Source organism: Beta vulgaris, chromosome 7 (assembly GCF_026745355.1).
Source record: "Beta vulgaris subsp. vulgaris cultivar EL10 chromosome 7, EL10.2, whole genome shotgun sequence".
In the NCBI taxonomy this organism is placed as follows: domain Eukaryota; kingdom Viridiplantae; phylum Streptophyta; class Magnoliopsida; order Caryophyllales; family Amaranthaceae; genus Beta; species Beta vulgaris.
Window position 1 is genome coordinate 20,262,518 of NC_079208.1, and position 18,478 is coordinate 20,280,995.

General features: G+C 32.8%; 1 protein-coding gene across 1 annotated transcript; it reads right to left on the bottom strand.

Moving 5' to 3' along the window:
• Positions 1-10,922: 10,922 nt before the first annotated feature.
• Positions 10,923-11,931, bottom strand: LOC109133909 (uncharacterized). The gene is made up of 2 exons (XM_057396125.1): positions 11,809-11,931; positions 10,923-11,309 (listed from the first exon to the last, which is right to left on the bottom strand). The coding sequence occupies exons 1-2, from the start codon at positions 11,863-11,865 to the stop codon at positions 10,986-10,988; spliced, it is 381 nt and encodes a 126-aa protein (XP_057252108.1). The 5' UTR covers positions 11,866-11,931; the 3' UTR covers positions 10,923-10,985.
• Between the last annotated feature and the right edge of the window lie 6,547 nt (positions 11,932-18,478).

Sequence of the window (18,478 nt, forward strand, 5' to 3'; positions counted from 1 at the left end):
GTTAAGTTTGATCAAACTTGTTCTATTTCCTTTATATCAAAATCAATACATACAACCTAAAGGGCAAAGTCCTAATATGAGTCGAACTAGGAATAGATTAACATAATTATAAACATCATTAATATCCTAATATATATATATATTAGTCATATCATAATGGAAAAACAATGAATCTCTAGTCATTATAGTTCATGAGTTCAAACTAATCAAACTCTTGCCAGTTAAAGCAATGCGACTCTAACCAAATATGTTCTTGCCTTGCTCAAGATATTGGTCTTCAAACAAGCCTCACATGACGTTTGGTCTTGTCTGCCACAAAATTTCGCACAACAATCGCTTGCTAATGCTATTAATCTTCGCTTCCAACCTCTCTATGGAAATTATCTATTTCTTAATGTCTTTAACATACCAAAATCATGTGGGTTTATTGGTTGCTATCAACGAACTAATATCAAATGTTGACCTAGTTACCTCTATTTTTCGTGGTATTGGCTCCGATCATGCTATGCTAGTCACTGCTATCTATAGATTTCCCACATTACATTTAGAATTATGAGTGGTTCTCTTAACTCCATTTATTAGTTCTCGACGTTTTTGTTTTTATTGAAGTAAAATAAGATCAGAATAAGATGGTTGAGAAAAAGAAAAAGTTCAGTGGATTTACAAAATCGTGATGTTAAGGGTGAATCTAAAGTGGGCAAATTTTTTCTTTTGCATAATTATTTTATGTTAAAAAAAATTCAATTTTAAATTTATAGCGTATAGTAGTATTAGAGTGCATCTTAGGTTAACATTCAAAGATGGTGTTGAGCACGTGTGACATAGGCGACCGCGCAGGACCCCGCAAATTTTCGAATCCGATATACTATTTTTTTATTAATAGATTTTGACTCGTTATATAAACATTCTTCGTTGTTGGTATATGACTCATAAATCATATATGCATACAATTTTTATTGCAGTAGTATGATTGATATGAAACCGAGTAGTAAACTGATCAAAATAGCACTTTTGCTTATCTTATTACGAATTTGATTTCCTTAAATTACTTCAAACTTAATTAATCAAACAATAATTTTTTTATACATGAAACTAAAGGTTTATGTTTTTTTGGAGAGCAAACGCGAGAAACCGTTTTATTAAATCAAATCCATTTCCACCAAAGTTGTAATACTTTTGGGAAAAGAGTTTATACAAACTACCTCAGCTTTAACGTTCACATTCCACGTTGCCATTAGATGTGCAACGGTGTTTCCCGCTCTCCTAACATGACAACACGAAAAAGCGTTAAAGACTACACTAAGAATGAGTACATCCGAGAATAAAGAGTAGATAGGAGCAAATCCCATGTGTTTGCTCAAAAATAGAGATGACAGACAACACATCCCCTTCCAAGCACACATTTGTGGACCCAAATCTTCGAGCTATCATTACTCTATAACGAGCTGCAGCTGCTTCCGCCATACGAGCATCCCAAGCAGCATTCATGCGCGTTGCAGCTGTGACCAACAACCCTCCTTGCGAGTCACGAATAACAGCCCCAAGACCCACCACTTTGTTGACCCCCACATGCGCATCTACGTTCACTTTGACCCAGCCTGGCTTGGGTGTCGTCCACGCTGCAGCAGATGGTACACGAGGGTGCGGAGTCACCTTGATTTGTGCACTCTTCGAGCATTCACACGTGTCCTCTACAAGCTTACAGAAACCAGCAGCCACATGAACTGCAGATGGAGATGAGGCTTAAAAAACTTGTTTGTTTCGATAAGTCCAAGAGGCCCATGATAGGGTTACAAAATGTCGCAGCTCCTCACAACCCTCCATGCCTACCATCCACAACAATATCTCAGCAAAAGATGTTTTTGGCGCATCCTGTATATGCCGCACAAAATCACTAATTTTCCATAAGTCCATCGCATGTTTGCAGAAAAAGAGCGAATGAATTATTGTCTCCACTTCACCACATATTGTGCACTTGTTATCCGGGGCTATATGTCGATTAAAAAGTCTTTCTTTCACCGCCAAACTGCCTTTGCAAGCAAGCCAAACAAAATGTTTCAGTTTATTTGGCCCCTTTATAGCCCAGACCGTCTTCCACAGTTCCGTCTCCATCAATACTTGCAGTCAGAGGGCCAAAATTTCGACAACGGGATATCAAGAATTCGTGCACTATCATCAAACGCGAACAGCAAATTCACTCTTAATCGTCTAATAATTCAAAAAAATATTTTCACAAATTTAACTCTTGATGAAATTAGACACCTTTCATTAATACTGATAATAAAATAAGTCATGGGGATAATATAAGAAAACCATGAGCTTATTAAGTATTAAAACATTAAAATATATAGTATTAGACAAGATTGTAACACATGGCTATTCATCCTATAAACCATTGCCTTGATGTCAATAAATGAAATTCAATAGAGTCAAAATCTAAAGAGACGACTTACACAAAGAGCGCCTCTAATTTTACCTCAATTATGTTAATTGTGTGAACATTTTTTTGCTATTGCAAATTTTAAACTTAAGTAATCTTTGTACTCTTAATATATCAATTAAAGAACCAATATAATTAATCTTAATTGAACAGGACCTCCTTGATAAATGAACCGCCCCTAGTAATATGTTACACCATAAATTATTGTGTAACAACAGCTCATAAGGTAAAACATTTATAACTGTTTCATGTCATTATAAAACTCTTTCATGTTACAAGTGAATCTCATATCATTTGGAATTGTTTCATGTCATTTTTAAATCTATTTTATGTATTTATAAAAAAAATTAATGTCATTGTTGGTATGTATTATATCATAATAAGTACTGACTTCTATGTCATTTTTGAGTATATATCTTGTTCCCTATTTAATTATTATTTTGCAACTATTTATGTATCTTATCATTGTTATACATACTAATATTATTTATAAGAGAAAATATATAATTAAAACCCTCTTTTATGGCATTTTTCAGCAAACTTATAGCATTTTTCCTTATTTCATCAACATTTTTTTAAATTTTACATCATTTCTAAGAAAAATGATATCATTAAAACTCACATTTACGTTATTTTCAACAATGTGTATGATTCTGGATAAATAATTATATTTATAAGGTTAATAATCATGATTTTTAATTATTAATTAGAAAATTTTTTATACGTTATTAGTTACAATTTTCTAGTTATTAGTTAATGTTTTTGGGGGTAATATATAGTTTGAAAATAATAAATTGTATTCTATTTGTTATATTTTTCGATTTAATAGTTATGGCTTTGGATTATTAGCCATAAGTTTCAGTAAAATGTTTTTGTTTTGGGTTTATGGCTATGACATTTTGGTTGATTTTATGGTTTTGAGTTAAGAGTATAGTATTATGCAATAGTTATGATTTTTCGGTTAGCAGGTACGATTATCTAATAAATATGATTTTGGATAAAAAAAAGTTACGAACTTTAAGTTAATAACTAGTATTTGGGACCCGGGCGTTGCTCCGGATTGGTACTATTTTACAAAATTGATATGCATTTTTTCCCATTTCCATTAAAATATATTAAGGAAAACTCAACATTTAAAAGGTATAAATATAATAATATGAACACTTAAAACATGATTAAAAGTTGGTTGAGATGGTGATTGTATAATGTAAAATTGAAAGAGGTCATGAGTTCAAATCTTGTTGCAAGCTAATTTTACTTTTGTTATTGACATGACTTATCACTTGTGTACACATTGAACAATTCGAGTGGAGTAATAGATGTGCCACGTGGCGTGTATACATGGCGTGGAGGTGCCATGTGGCGTGTATACATTGTCACGCATGCCTATTAATATATTGGTATAGATTAAGTTTTTCCGTTAATTATTATTTTTAGGAAAAAGGTATGACATCAGACCTCGCCTAACACAATAAGCTTATGTCGATAGATTGAGGCCCAATTTTATATTGAGAACGTATTGTGTCGGACTCGTCCGACACAACATTCTCATCGGACGAGCACGCGCGCGCGCGTTAATAAAGACCGAAAAAATAAAAATAAAAAACAAAAACAACACCTTCATCCCCTTCATCTGCTTCATCCGCCATTGTTCAAAAACAAAAACAACCGCAAAATATCGAACAGATCCACTTTCTCCCTGCAATTAAATCTCATTTGAACATTCCACTACTCAAATCTAGTTCAAGCAAGAATGTCAACCGAAGATTCGAATTCACAAATCGGAAGTTCATTACAAATTGATCTAAGCAATGAGAATACTGACACATATCTCACATTACAAATTGAACTACACAATGAAAAACGTAACACAGATATCACATCAGAAAAAAAAAAAAAAAGAAATTACATGAAGAATCAGCTGGAAAAGAAGACAAAGAAACAGGTGTATGTCTAAAATTAATTTTCAATTGTATTTACTCATTTTCAGTTAGTATGTGTAAAATTAGCATTTACATTGCAACAAAAGTCTATTTTTCACTCATTAACTTCTTTTTCAGTTTGTCTTATTTATTACTCAGTTAGACTTGTTTATTATTCAGTTAAATTTACTTTGTTTTCAGTTAATATAGTTTTCAGTTAGACTTATTTAGTTTTCAGTTAGACTTATTTAGTTTTCAGTTAGACTTATTTAGTTTTCATTTAGACTAATTTAGTATTCAGTTAGACTTATTTACTCTTCAGTTAGACTTATTTACTCTTCAGTTAGACTTATTCAGTTTTCAATTAGACTTATTTAGTTTTCAGTTAGTGATATGATTCCGCGACGGGAATCTGCTTAGCTTCGAATAACCTTCACTCAGTTAATCTCCACTAAGGATTCTAATTCACTTTTATGGCTTCACTCACCTTAAACTTGAATTAGGAAAGGATTTGAGATTGGTTTATTAGCTTCACTCACTAACTCACGCAAATCTCGCTTAGTTTTAGGTTTACTCGCCTAAATCTAAGGTTCTTGTATTTAGATTCACTCTCTAAAAACAATAAAATCTTGGAATTAAGTACGTCCAAAATCAATCATAAACTTACGTTTAATCTTTAAACAAAACAACTCTAACTTATTATTATGGCCGAAATAGCCTATTTATACTACAAGATTTCCTAAACCTACTAGGACTAGTAAAGCTTAAAAGATAAATCTAATCTTATCTATCTTTATCTTAAGGATTAAGATAAATAATCACTCCTAATCACACGCCTATATTGACTCCTAATTAGACTTTGATAAGGAATTAGACTCCTACGTATAATAGGATTCCTTTATCAACTTAAACACTTAATTAAATAAAACCTTAATTTACATAGAATTCTAACAGAACTAGAAACTCTACATAATTACTACCTCTATTTCATATCATTTTCAAACATGATGCTCCTCATACGCATCATACTCTCCTTCTTGAAAAAATTGTCCTCAAGTTTTGATGTCCATGGAATCATCCACGCACGATAACCATGATCCATAAGACGAAGTACATGTATGAGAAAAAACAATGGAACCCTTGTAGTTTGTGGATGTGCATGACAACGTACGACATCCTTATAGCAAAAATCACTAGAATATGAGATTTGTTCTTTGTGAATAACATGTTCTTTGCGGCTGTGTATATGCAACTGGGATTCAAAATTCGCTTGTGTATATGCATGATCAACAAGTGAAACATCTTCATGCTTGCTATCCTCATGTACTGTTGTAATCACACGGTCTGAAGGGTTGACAATTGCCTCACCAATTTCTGAACAGTCATCGAGGGCTTCGACATCAAACTCATTCGCTTCAGATTCCATTTTCATACAATTCACAGGCAAATTTTCGCTCTTTTGTTCACCTTCAACAATAAGAAGTTGTTGTTTTTCTTCCTGGCGTTTTTCTTTATATTGTTGCATCAAAAATTTAACTCTTGCACCGGCTTCTTGCATACGTACAAGAGCTTGTTCGAGGCTCAATGTTAAATCAAATTTATCCATATGAACTAAACAACAATAACCAACTGCAAGTTTCCAGTAAACTAAACCCAAAATTTCACTCAGAGTTTGAGATCTTAAACATAAGTAAAACACCTCGAAAATTCATGAAATTTTGTCACAATATACCCCTATGTGTCCTGAACACTCGACCCAAATTTCATCAAAAAATAATTATCCAATCGAATGCAGTTTTTATTTCACTCACAGTATGTAATCTGCCCGAAAAACAGAAATTTGCGTCCAATGTTTTCGTTTACTGCGACTTCGTTACTGCTCGGAATAGGCTGAAATTTTGACACGATGTAGCTTTGTATGTTAGCTTTCCAGAGAACTAAACATCGCACAATTTGGATACCGTACGCGCCTTCACGCGCCGCCGCAATGCACCTTGCTCTGATACCACTTGATATGATTCCGCAACGGGAATCTGCTTAGCTTCGAATAACCTTCACTCAGTTAATCTCCACTAAGGATTCTAATTCACTTTTATGGCTTACTCACCTTAAACTTGAATTACGAAAGGATTTGAGATTGGTTTATTAGCTTCACTCACTAACTCACGCAAATCTCGCTTAGTTTTAGGTTTCACTCGCCTAAATCTAAGGTTCTTGTATTTAGATTCACTGTCTAAAAACAATAAAATCTTGGAATTAAGTACGTCCAAAATCAATCATAAACTTACGTTTAATCTTTAAACAAAACAACTCTAACTTATTATTATGGCCGAAATAGCCTACTTATACTACAAGATTTCCTAAACCTACTAGGACTAGTAAAGCTTAAAAGATAAATCTAATCTTATCTATCTTTATCTTGAGGATTAAGATAAATAATCACTCCTAATCACACGCCTATTATGACTCCTAATTAGACTTTGATAAGGAATTAGTCTCCTACGTATAATAGGATTCCTTTATCAACTTAAACACTTAATTAACATAAAACTCTGATTTACATAGAATTCTAACAGAACTAGAACTCTACATAATTACTACCTCTATTTCATATCATTTTCGAACATGATGCTCCTCATACGCATCAGTTAGACTTATTTACTCTTCAGTTAGACTTATTTACTCTTCAGTTAGACTTATTTAGTTTTCAGTTAGACTTATTTAGTTTCAGTTAGCCTTATTTAGTTTCAGTTAGACTTATTTATTTCTCAGTTAGACTTCTTTATTTTTCAGTTAGACTTATTTTCTTTTCAGTTGATCCTTAAATTATTTCATTTAGTATAATGATTCTTTCATTTGATACTATTACAATTATTTTCAGCTACACTTGTTTAGTTTTCAGTTAGTGCTTCTGTTCTTTCAGTTAGTGTCCTTATTTTTTGTCAATGAATCTCACAGCTGAACATGAATTCTAAGTACATCAAGACGAGAATATCAGTAGCAGTTTAAATAGGGAGACACGTTACAGATCACGAAGATGGTTACAACTTATATCAAGCACACTCAAGAGCATTAGGATTTAGTATTAGGAAACAAACTCTAAGGAGGAGGAGAATTGATAATTCAATATACGAATTCTACTTGGTTTGCTCAAAGGAAGAACCTCAAAATCAACAAACAAAATAACAGAACCAAAAGAAAAAGACACACAACAACAACATGTTCAGATACCAGATGTTAGCAGCCAACCAAGGAAAGAAAGGAAAGAGTAGTCAATGAAACAAGAACAGCATGCAAAGCCATGGTCAGATTTAAGCAAGAAAAACCTGGTCAAGACTTTGTTGTAGTAGCTCATGAGTTGCAGCACAACATGAGTTGGTAATACAACAGAAATACATCATCTGAAATCAGAAAGGAAGATAATGAACAAAAAGGACAACTAATAGAAACAATGGTTGAATCTGGCATAAAGCCAATGCATGCATACAACTTTTTGTGTCATGAGGCTGGATCAGAGGAAGTAGTGGGACACACAAAAAGGGACCATCTAAACTATATCGCACAGTATAGAACAAGATTGGTTGAAGGAAAGGATATGCAGAGCGTGTTGGACTTACTTCAGCAAAGAGCAGATGATGATCCTGCATTCTTCTACAGGCTGAAATTTGGGGAACATAACAACATTGTCAGCTACTTTTGGCAAGATTCAATGATGTTGGAGGACTTCAAAGCATATGGAGATGTTATGATATTCGAACAACTTATAGGACAAAAATATGGACTAATATGGCACCATTTGTTGGCATAAATTGCCATTGGAAAACAACAATGTTTGCATGTGCTTTCATAACTAATGAAAAGGAAGAGAGCTTTGAATGGCTACTAGAAACATTCAAGAGAGCAATGTGTCAACAAGAGCCAACGACAATTTTCACTGATCAAGATAAGGCAATTTCCACTATTTCAGTTAGACTTCTTTATTTTTAATTTAGACTTATTTATTATTCAGGTAGACTTATTTAGTTTTCAGTTAGACTTATTTAGTTGTCAGTTACACTTATTACTTTTCAGTTAGACTAATTTACTTTTCAGTTAGACTTATTTAGTTTTCAGTTAGACTCATTTAGTTTTCATTTGGGCTTCATATTACTTCATTTTGTCTAATGAAATTTTCAGTTAGCATTTACACTGTTTCAGTTAGACTTCTTTATTTTTCAGTTGGTCTTCATATTATTTCTTTACTATTTCAATTAGATTCACAAGCATTCAAATGAAAGTGATTTTAGCATAATATGTACTATCTTAAAACAGGTTTTCCCAAATTCAAGACATAGGCTTTGCCTTTGGCATATAGAGAAGAACTTTGTAAGCCTTTTCGGATCCCTCAAGACCAATGAAGACTTCAAGAACATGTTCAAGAACTGCTTGATGGGGTGTCAAAATGAATCAGGCTTTGAAGAATTGTGGCCGAAAATGATGGAAATGTATGGACACGAAAAAAAGGAATGGTTCGATCAAGTATATGATCAGAGACACAAGTGGTGCACCGCATTAAATAGGGATATGTTTTCATCTGGAATCTTATCATCACAAAGAAGTGAAGTCACAAACAAGGCAATATCATTCAATGCAAAAGCAACAACAAACCTGTTTGAATTCTATCATATATTTGAGCAAACAGTGAAAAGATGGAGAAGCAATGAAACTAGTGACAACTTCCGAACAGAACGAACGTCCCAAAGCTGTCAAATCCAAATCAAAGCTTCTAAAACATGCAGCTGATGTATACACACTAGCACTGTATAATGACTTTGAAACAGAGTATGAGTGGGTAATGGCATCCTTTTTACGAGCATTTGCAACAGAAAACTCAGAGATGAAGTTGTTTGAAGTCTCACCAGAAGAAGATTTCACCAATTCACATACAGTAGCATACGATGAGGCTACAACAGAATGTGTGCTCATGTCAATGCTTCACAGAGACGGCGATGCTTTGCTTTCACATAATAAGGGTCATGCACATGTTCAGCATATTTCAAATCCACAACAATATATCCTTAAGAGATGGACAAGACTTGCAAAGTCAGCAGTATGGGAGAATGTTCAAGGTTAGTGAAATAAATCAATATGACTAACTGACAAATTAATGCAACTAACTGAAAAAATGAAGACTCCAACTGAAACAATTAACTCATCACCTGAAAGATTTACTTAGTCAACTGAAAAAAAAAATGGCTCCAGCTAAAAAATTAGTATAACTAACTGATCCATTAATGTTACTAACAGAAAATTAATTAGGGGTTTTGTTTGTGTGTGGGAGGAGAGATATTAGCGGTGGGGGGTTTTTGGGGGTGTGGGGTTTAACACTTAACTAACTGAAACAATTAACACACCACCTGAAACAATTTATCAGCTATCTGAAAAATTTAGTTAGTCAAATGAAATAATTGACTAAGAAACATTTATTACAGCAGACAAGGACCAAAGCCAAAATGCACTGTTGTGGACACCATGGAGACATGCAATAACCAAGAATTTCTACAACCTAGTGTCAATATGTCAATCAAATGAGGATGCAAGAACATTATGTGACAAGTCGTTGAAGGAATTATACAAATCAGTGAAAGAAGTTTTCAAGACCGATCAACAAAAACAACAAGAAATCGAAGACGAAGAACTACGAAGACAGACAATTGAAAATCCTGAGGTGATAAAGACAAAAGGAAGATCCCCAAAGGGAAACAAGAGAGTAAAAGGACATTTTGAGAAGCGTAAAATGAAGACAAGGCATCCGAATGAATATGGAACAAAAACCCCAAATGTACCTGAAGTTGAATAGTGTACAAATAATATTAGTTTTCAATTGTATTCCAGTCAGTAATTGTATTCAAATTTACACTTGTTCATTTCTCAGCTACTCGAAATTCAGTAATATTAGTATTTATTGTCCTTTAGTTAGACTTTTCAATTAGACTTGTTTACGTTTCAGCTTATATTAATTGTGCTTCAGTTAGACTTGTTTATTTTTCAGCTAATCTTTATACTGCTTCAGTTAGACTTGTGTATTTTTCAGCTAGTGTTAATTGTGCTTCAGTTAGACTTATTTATTTTTCAGCTTGTATTAATTGTGCTTCAGTTAGACTTGTGTATTTTTCAGCTAGTGTTAATTCTGCTTCAGTTAGACTTATTTATTTTTCAGCTTGTATTAATTGTGCTTCAGTTAGCATGTGTATTTTTCAGCTAGTGTTAATTTTCCTTCAGTTAGACTTATTTATTTTTCAGCTAGTATTAATTGTGCTTCAGTTAGAGTTGTTTATTTTTCAGCTAGTGTTTATAGAGCTTCTGTTAGACTTGTTTATTTTTCAGCTAGTCGTTATTGTCCTTCAGTTAGACTTGTTTGTTTTTCAGCTACTATTTACAGTGCTTCAGTTAGACTTAAAATTTATATTTACAAATATATGTCATACACTTATTATTATGAGTTAGATTTTTCATTTTTCAGTTGGTGATTGTATTTTTCCAATTAATTTTTCAAACAACTTCATTTACACAAATGTATTCCATTTAAAGTAAGTGTAAATGTACAATTCTAAAGATAAAAAATATATAATAAAGTTTGGCAACTAAGAATAACGAAATTTCAACAATTGCTCTAATTTCACTTTGTCTTCAAATTTATTATTCAACACCTCTTCTACTTGCGCCTCATGCTCCCTCCTTCGCCGTAAAACGTGTGCTTCTTTTCTATTTGTCCTCTTTGATCGATTACATGCTAATTTATCTAGAACAACCTCTTTATCCTTCCTTAACTTCTGTCTTGCCATCAGTTGAGGTTTGTTTGCAGACCAAAAATAACAGTCATGCTTCACTTTCTCTCTCAGTTTGTTTAAAGGATGCTCCACAAGACGAAGCGCAAGCCTGCACCGCTCAAGGTTTTTGGTGGCTGCCTGAAAAATAATAAAATCAACACTATTAAAAAAGTTTCAAAAACAGAAATTAACAATTAAAAAATAAAACTAACTGAAAACAACAACAACATCAACTAGTCTTTATAGTGCTTCATTAGACTTGTTTTTTTATAAGCTAGTCTTTATAGTCTTCAGTTAGACCAGCTTGTTTTTCAGTAGTCTTATAATGCTTCAGTTAGACTTGTTTGCTTTCAGCTAGTAATGATAGTGTTTCAGTTAGACTTGATTGTTTTTCAGCTAGTCTTTATTGTGTTTCAGTTAGACTTGTTTATTTCTCAGCTAGTCTTTATAGTGCTTCAGTTAGACTTGTTTATTTCTCAGCTAGTCTTTATAGTGCTTCAGTTAGACTTCTTTGTTTTTCAGCTAGTCTTTCAAGTCCTTCACTAACTGGCTATCATACCCTTTTCTATTAAAAAACTTTCAAAAACAGAAATCTAACAAGTAAAAATACTCCCTAAAAACAATAAAGTAATCATACCCTTTTCAGGTCAACAAGTGCAAAATGGTTAGCATTTTGACCATCATACAGCTCCATGGATTTGATTGCATAGACACCACAATCATATTGTTGTCCTTGCTTCTCCAAGGGAAATAAAGAGTTGATGTTTGCCAATGGTGGAGATGATCAAAATCACGACATCTCATATTACTTGCATAAAAGAATCAAAAGCACGACACTGCATTTGAAGATGAAAAATTAAGAACAATTAAAAAACAAGTAATAAAATGGAATAAAAAAATACAATAACAAAAGCTACGTACAAAGTATGTAAGACCGTTAAATTCCTCATGCTATATCTATCAATACCTTCATGTCTGTACGATTGTCAATTTTTCAATCCTTTTAGCTTTCTTGTTCAGCACCAAGACAGTATAATGATCATCCTTGTGAACAGGAACAAAAATCTGAAAATAAACATAAGATGCAAAAGCAATAATGTCTCTGACAGAGAACAAAGAACTAAATGAAATACTAAAAACACTAGCTGAAACAAAAACATACACTAACTGAAAGATTGAAAACACTGACTGAAATGTAAATTACTCCAACTCATTTATATACACTAACTGAACTAGAAACATACACTAACTGAACTAGAAAAACTAACTGAAAACATAAACTAGTACTAACTACAAGTAACATACACTAAGTGAAATAGAAACAACACTAACTGACTAGAAACTAACACTAACTGAAACATAAACTATACTAACTGACAAGTAACATACACTAACTGAAATAGAACATACACTAACTGAAACATTTAAAACTAATACTAACTGACAAAACATACACTAAATGAAACATAAACTAATACTACCTGACATGAAACATACACTAACTGACAACAACATACACTAATAAAACATAAAATAATACTAAGTGAAATCAAAAAAATAAAAAAATGGTTAACAATAATACAACTAACCAGTTCAGCTTCTCGAATATCATTCCCTGGAAATGATTTCACCCATGAAGAAATAGCTTCCTTACATTTATTGTAGTATAAATCATCATCTTTTATAACCAGCTTTTTCTTCTTTTCTTCCCATTCCTTCAACTTCTGATCATACTCACTAGTGCCCTCCAGCTTTTTCCAAATAATCTCATTTTCAGCAATTTCACTATCAAACCTTAACCTTTTTTACCTTCTCAGCACACATCCAATTGATATAGTTCTGCAACAAAAGAAAACAGATAATATGACAAACTGAAAGACAAAGATGACCAACTAAAAAATAATATGACCAACTGAAAAACATAATATGACAAACTGAAAAACAGAAGATGACCAACTGAAAAAATAATATGACCAAATGAAAACAAACATATAAAACTAAGCAATAACACTAAACACTTACAAAAGGCATAATATTAAACCAGAATCTCCGTTGCAGAAGGTGATTCCTCTTCTTGCCTATTAAACATGAGGCGCATCCATCAATAACTCCACTGGTGAGCCAACCTTGACGAGGCATGCTAATTAAGTCGAATTTGTACAACTGAACCGCATAGTTGCTATGAGGATTATCAAAATCCACAATGAGATCACTTTGTAGTTCACTTTGCATAATATGATTTTTCATCTTCCCTTCTTCAGAATCTATATCAATGACATAAATGAAACCAGCAACCTCTGCTCAGGAGACAGATCACTCAAATACTTATTATATTGTTGCAAGCTTCGACACAATATTATGTCATGATTGTTGACAAGAACAGCCTGCAATCCAGGTGTAGAAGAAGAACCAATATCTTTCGCCTCATCCTCTTCTTTTTTGGCTCATTAGAATCAACTCCTTGTGCACAAATCCTATCAATGAGGTCATCCAAACCTTCATCGTCATAATCATCACCTGGTTCCTTAACTCTCAAAACTTTCTCAGATTTCTCTGAAGTATGGTCATAGTCCCACCCCTTCAATAATTCAGGTGTTGAAGGAATTTCTGACTTTGATTGTTTCTGAGGTTTGTAGGATTTGTATGATGATTGATCAGAATAAGAGCCATCACCCTGCATTCAATTAAAATATCAAAAAATACTAACAAAAAATGACAGATATACATCTGAAAGATAAACATACACTAACTGAAAATAGAAACAGATACTAACTGACAAGAAACACAAACCAAATGAAAAATAAACTATTACTAACTGACAAGAAAGATACACTAACTGAAACATAAAATAATACTAACTGACAAGAAACAAACACTAACTGACATGAAACTTACACTAACTCAAACATAAACTGATACTAACTGACAAGAAACAAACACTAACTGACAACAAACATACACTAACTGAAATAAAAGATATACTAAATGACAAGAAACATACACTAACTGAAACAGAAAAATAAACAAATTAAAACACAAACTAAAACTATACTTACTCGAGGATATTTTACATTTACTGGAGTGATGATTGGAATTGAACTTCCAACACCCTCACCACTCTCTGCACTGTCTGCAAATCCAACATCCTCAACAACAGGACTAGGAGTTAATAGTTGGAATGAAGGGCCATCGAAATCAGGATCTTTTTCCTTTTAGCAGAAGAATCAACTCTCCAAGACGTCTGCTATATACATTCTCAACAGCTTCAACAAAAGAGGAGGAGGAGGAGGAGGAGTTGGAGTACAAAGATCAATAAGATCAACACCAACAGCGGTGCGAGTAGGGACGTGTGTAGAACTCTTACACTTATCCTTATCCTTAGCCCCTTTAAGTTGATCATCATCAGCATTCCTCGTCTTCGTATCATCTTCCTTTGGTTGTTCTTTCTCAACATTAATTCAAAAACAAAAACAATAAAAAATAAATATAAAAAGTTCCATTTGATATTTATATGATATTCAGTTGGTATTAATACTATTTCAGTTAGAGTATCAAAGTTTTCAGTTGGTCTAAATATTCTTTCAGTTTGACTTGTTTATTGTTCAGCTAGTCTTTATAGTGCTTCAGTTAGACTTGTTTATTTTTCAGCTAGTCTTTATAGTACTTCAGTTAGCCCTATTTATTTTTCAGTTCGTTTTCATATTGTTACAAACTGAAACATATTTCAGTTGCTATTTATAAGATATTATTTCCTTTAGAGCATCACATTTTTCAGTTGGTCTTTGTAATTCTTTCAATTAGCTATAAAATCAAAGAAACTTACTTCCTCCTTTCTCTCCATCTGCATGAACCCCAGCATCCAACTCTTTATTTCCTCCTTTCTCTTTATCTCCTTGAAGACCACCATCATCATCAGCATTGCCAGTCTTCTTATCATCTTCCTTTGGTTCTTTCTCATTATCTTCATTCAAAAACAAAAACAATAAAAAAAAATCTAAATACACAATAACTGAAAAACACAAAATCAAAAATGAATCAATTCATTGACAAACTGAAACAATTTTTCCACCAGATTAAATAAAAACAAATACCAAAAGTTTCATTTGGTATTTATATGATATTCAGCTAGTATTAATATTATTTCAGTTAGAATATCAGACTTTTCAGTTGGTCTTTTTATTCTTTCAGTTAGCTATTTAACTTTTTCATTTAAGCAAACTGAAACAATACAATAAGAAGAACTTACTTCCACCTTTCTCTCCATCTCCATGAACACCAGCATCCTTATCTCCTCCTTTGTCTTCATCTCCTTGAAGACCAGCATCACCATTATCATCAGCATCATCATCCTTTGTCTCATTATAATTCTGGTGATCCTTATCATCATCACCATCATCATCATCATAATCATCATCTTTATGCTGATCATCATCAGCATTCCTCTTCTTTCTCATCCTCCTCTCTCTTCTTTTTCATCATCTTCATTCAAAACATAAAAAAACAACTAAATACACATGAACTGAAACAATGTTTCCACCAGATGAAAAAAAAAACATCAACTGAAAACATCCAGCAATCAAATGAAAACTTAATTGAAGTGAAAAAATTCATTTAGTATTCATCTCATTTTCAGCTGGTGTTCATATTATTTCAGTTAGACTGTCAAAGTTTTCAGTTGGTCTTTTTATTCTTTCAGTTAGAGTCTCAAAGTTAGCTATTTCACTTCTTCATTTAAACATTTCTTTCAGTTAGAGTCTAAAATTTTTATTCCAACCAGATTACAAAACTACAACAACAAAATGAAAACAATATAATGAAAGGAACTTACTTCCTTCTTTCTCTTCAACTCCATGAACACCAGAATCCAAATCAGGAACATTTTCATTTCTTCCAAACTCCAAATCCACAGGTCCGCTTCACCAATAGTGAAATTGTAGGATCAACTTTGTTTGCACTGTCTTTCACTTCCAAATGACGCTTGCATATGTCGTCAATTTGACTCAAAAAATCTGTGTTAAATATATCACTGTCATCCAGAGAAATACTGTCTTGAGACAGCTTCTCGCCTTCCTCCCGAATATTTTGGGCAATCTCCAAGTTCACTTGACAGAATGCAAGCGCATTCCTCTTCAACTTGTGCATGTTCTTCACATATTCCTTCAATTAAAAGAGCAAAACAAAATAAACAAACAAATCAATATGATAATGACACAGAAACAACATAAACAAAAAAATAAGGACCAACTGAAAGAATCCAACAATCAAATGAAAACTTAAATGAAATAAAAATAAACTTATTTAGTTTCGTTACGCTAATTTAGTTTACAGATAGACTTATTTAGTTTTCAGTTAGACTTATTTAGTTTTCAGTTAGACTTATTTAGTTTTCAGTTAGACTTATTTAGTTTTCAGTTAGACTTATTTAGTTTTCAGTTAGACTCTTTGTACTCTTCAGTTAGACTTTTTAGTTTTCAGTTAGACTTATTACTCTTCAGTTAGACTTATTTAGTTTTCAGTTAGACTTATTTAGTTTCAGTTAGACTTATTTACTTCTCAGTTAGACTTATTACTTTATTTAGACAATATATTTCAGTTAGACATATTTATCTTTCAGTTAGACTTATTTAGTTTTCAGTTAGACTTATAGTTTCAGTTAGACTTCTTTATTTCTCAGTTACACTTCTTTACTTTTCAGTTAGACTTATTTGCTCTTCAGCTAGAACTGACATTATTTCAGTTAGAGGTTAACAGTCTTCACTTAGAGTTCAAGAGTAAAAAAATAAAAACATAAGATAAATGAACTCACAGGAACATCAAGAGCATCTATTTCCTCATCAGTCATCAAACTATGAGGAAGATCCATAACAAGCTGCCTAGTTGAAGGTGATGGACCCTCAACCACCTTCATTATAGGAGAACCAGACTTCCTACTAGCAGCACTAACACTAGGAGCTTTAAACTCAAGCTTCTGTTTTTCACGCTTCACCGGCAGAATAAAACCATGTTGATCTCAAACTGCTTCACAACACTACTCAAATCCTTCTCTTCCTGCCAATAAGTGATAAATGGCTTACTGACATTTGAAAAATCCAGATTACGACACTTGATGTTGTGAATAACAACAAGAGTCAAAGCGCTAATGCATCCCCGAAGCTTGAATGTTACTTTCTTCTGTCCAAGCTCATTCTTCTTCATCATAATAGACTGATGACAGTCCAAAACAGCAGCACAAAGACTTCTTAATATATATCCACACCAGTCATAGCTTGAAATTGTAGATGCATCTTCTAAACTCTTGGCACATTTCAGCACAGGCCCTAAATCAGCTATAGGACATAGAAGCTTGGACAAGGAAAAGATAACAAATAACTTCTTCAAATCATCCCCGGATTGATATTTCTTAAACAAATCATCCGAATTTTTTCTACCAATGTATGGCTTCTTGGGTCAGAAATACCAAGAAACCTATGCCAATCCTTCCTGGCACTTCCAGCCTCTATCGACTACCTTTCCTCTAAAGGCATCATCATCTATAACCTCTACTGGTTTATCTGACACAGGTAAACCCAAAACATCACTAATGGTAAACTTATTAAAAATCAGTTTACCATTCTTTGTTGAAAACATCATTCCAGATGCATTGTAATTCAACAACACCTCCAAATTCAGATTAGGACAAAACTTCTTTATCCTAATATCTAAGAGACTCCCGAACCCAATATCCCTATTGTCTCTTTTTTGCTCATCACTCAAGTTACTAACCACTTCATTTAAATGGGAATAGTCTGACAATACTTGTAGACTAATAGACTTCATTTCTTGCTCAGTGAAATTCCTAAGAAAAGTAAACAAAAATAAATTTAAAAAATAAAAAAGAAACAATCATATAATATAAAAGGAGAATAATGAAAAAAACATACGATCTATCAAATGTGTCTTTCTGTTCATCGAGATTAGACCTTGAAAATGAAAACTTGATTGGTGATAAATCAATTTTGCCTTTCTTCTTAGACAATGATTTATCACATCTGAAAGAAAGAAAGTTTAATCAAACGATAAGACTAACTGAAAACAAAAACAGCATCAACTGAAAGAATACAAAGATCAACTGAAAGAATACAAGTTCAACTGAAAGAATACAAACATCAACTGAAAGAAGACCACCATCAACTAAAAGAATACAAAGAGCAACTGAAAGAAGACCACCATCAACTGAAAGAATACAAAGGTCACTTGCTTATTTTCCACTTGTTTATTTTTCAGCTACTCGAGATTCAATTAGTTATATTACTATTTATATTGCTTCA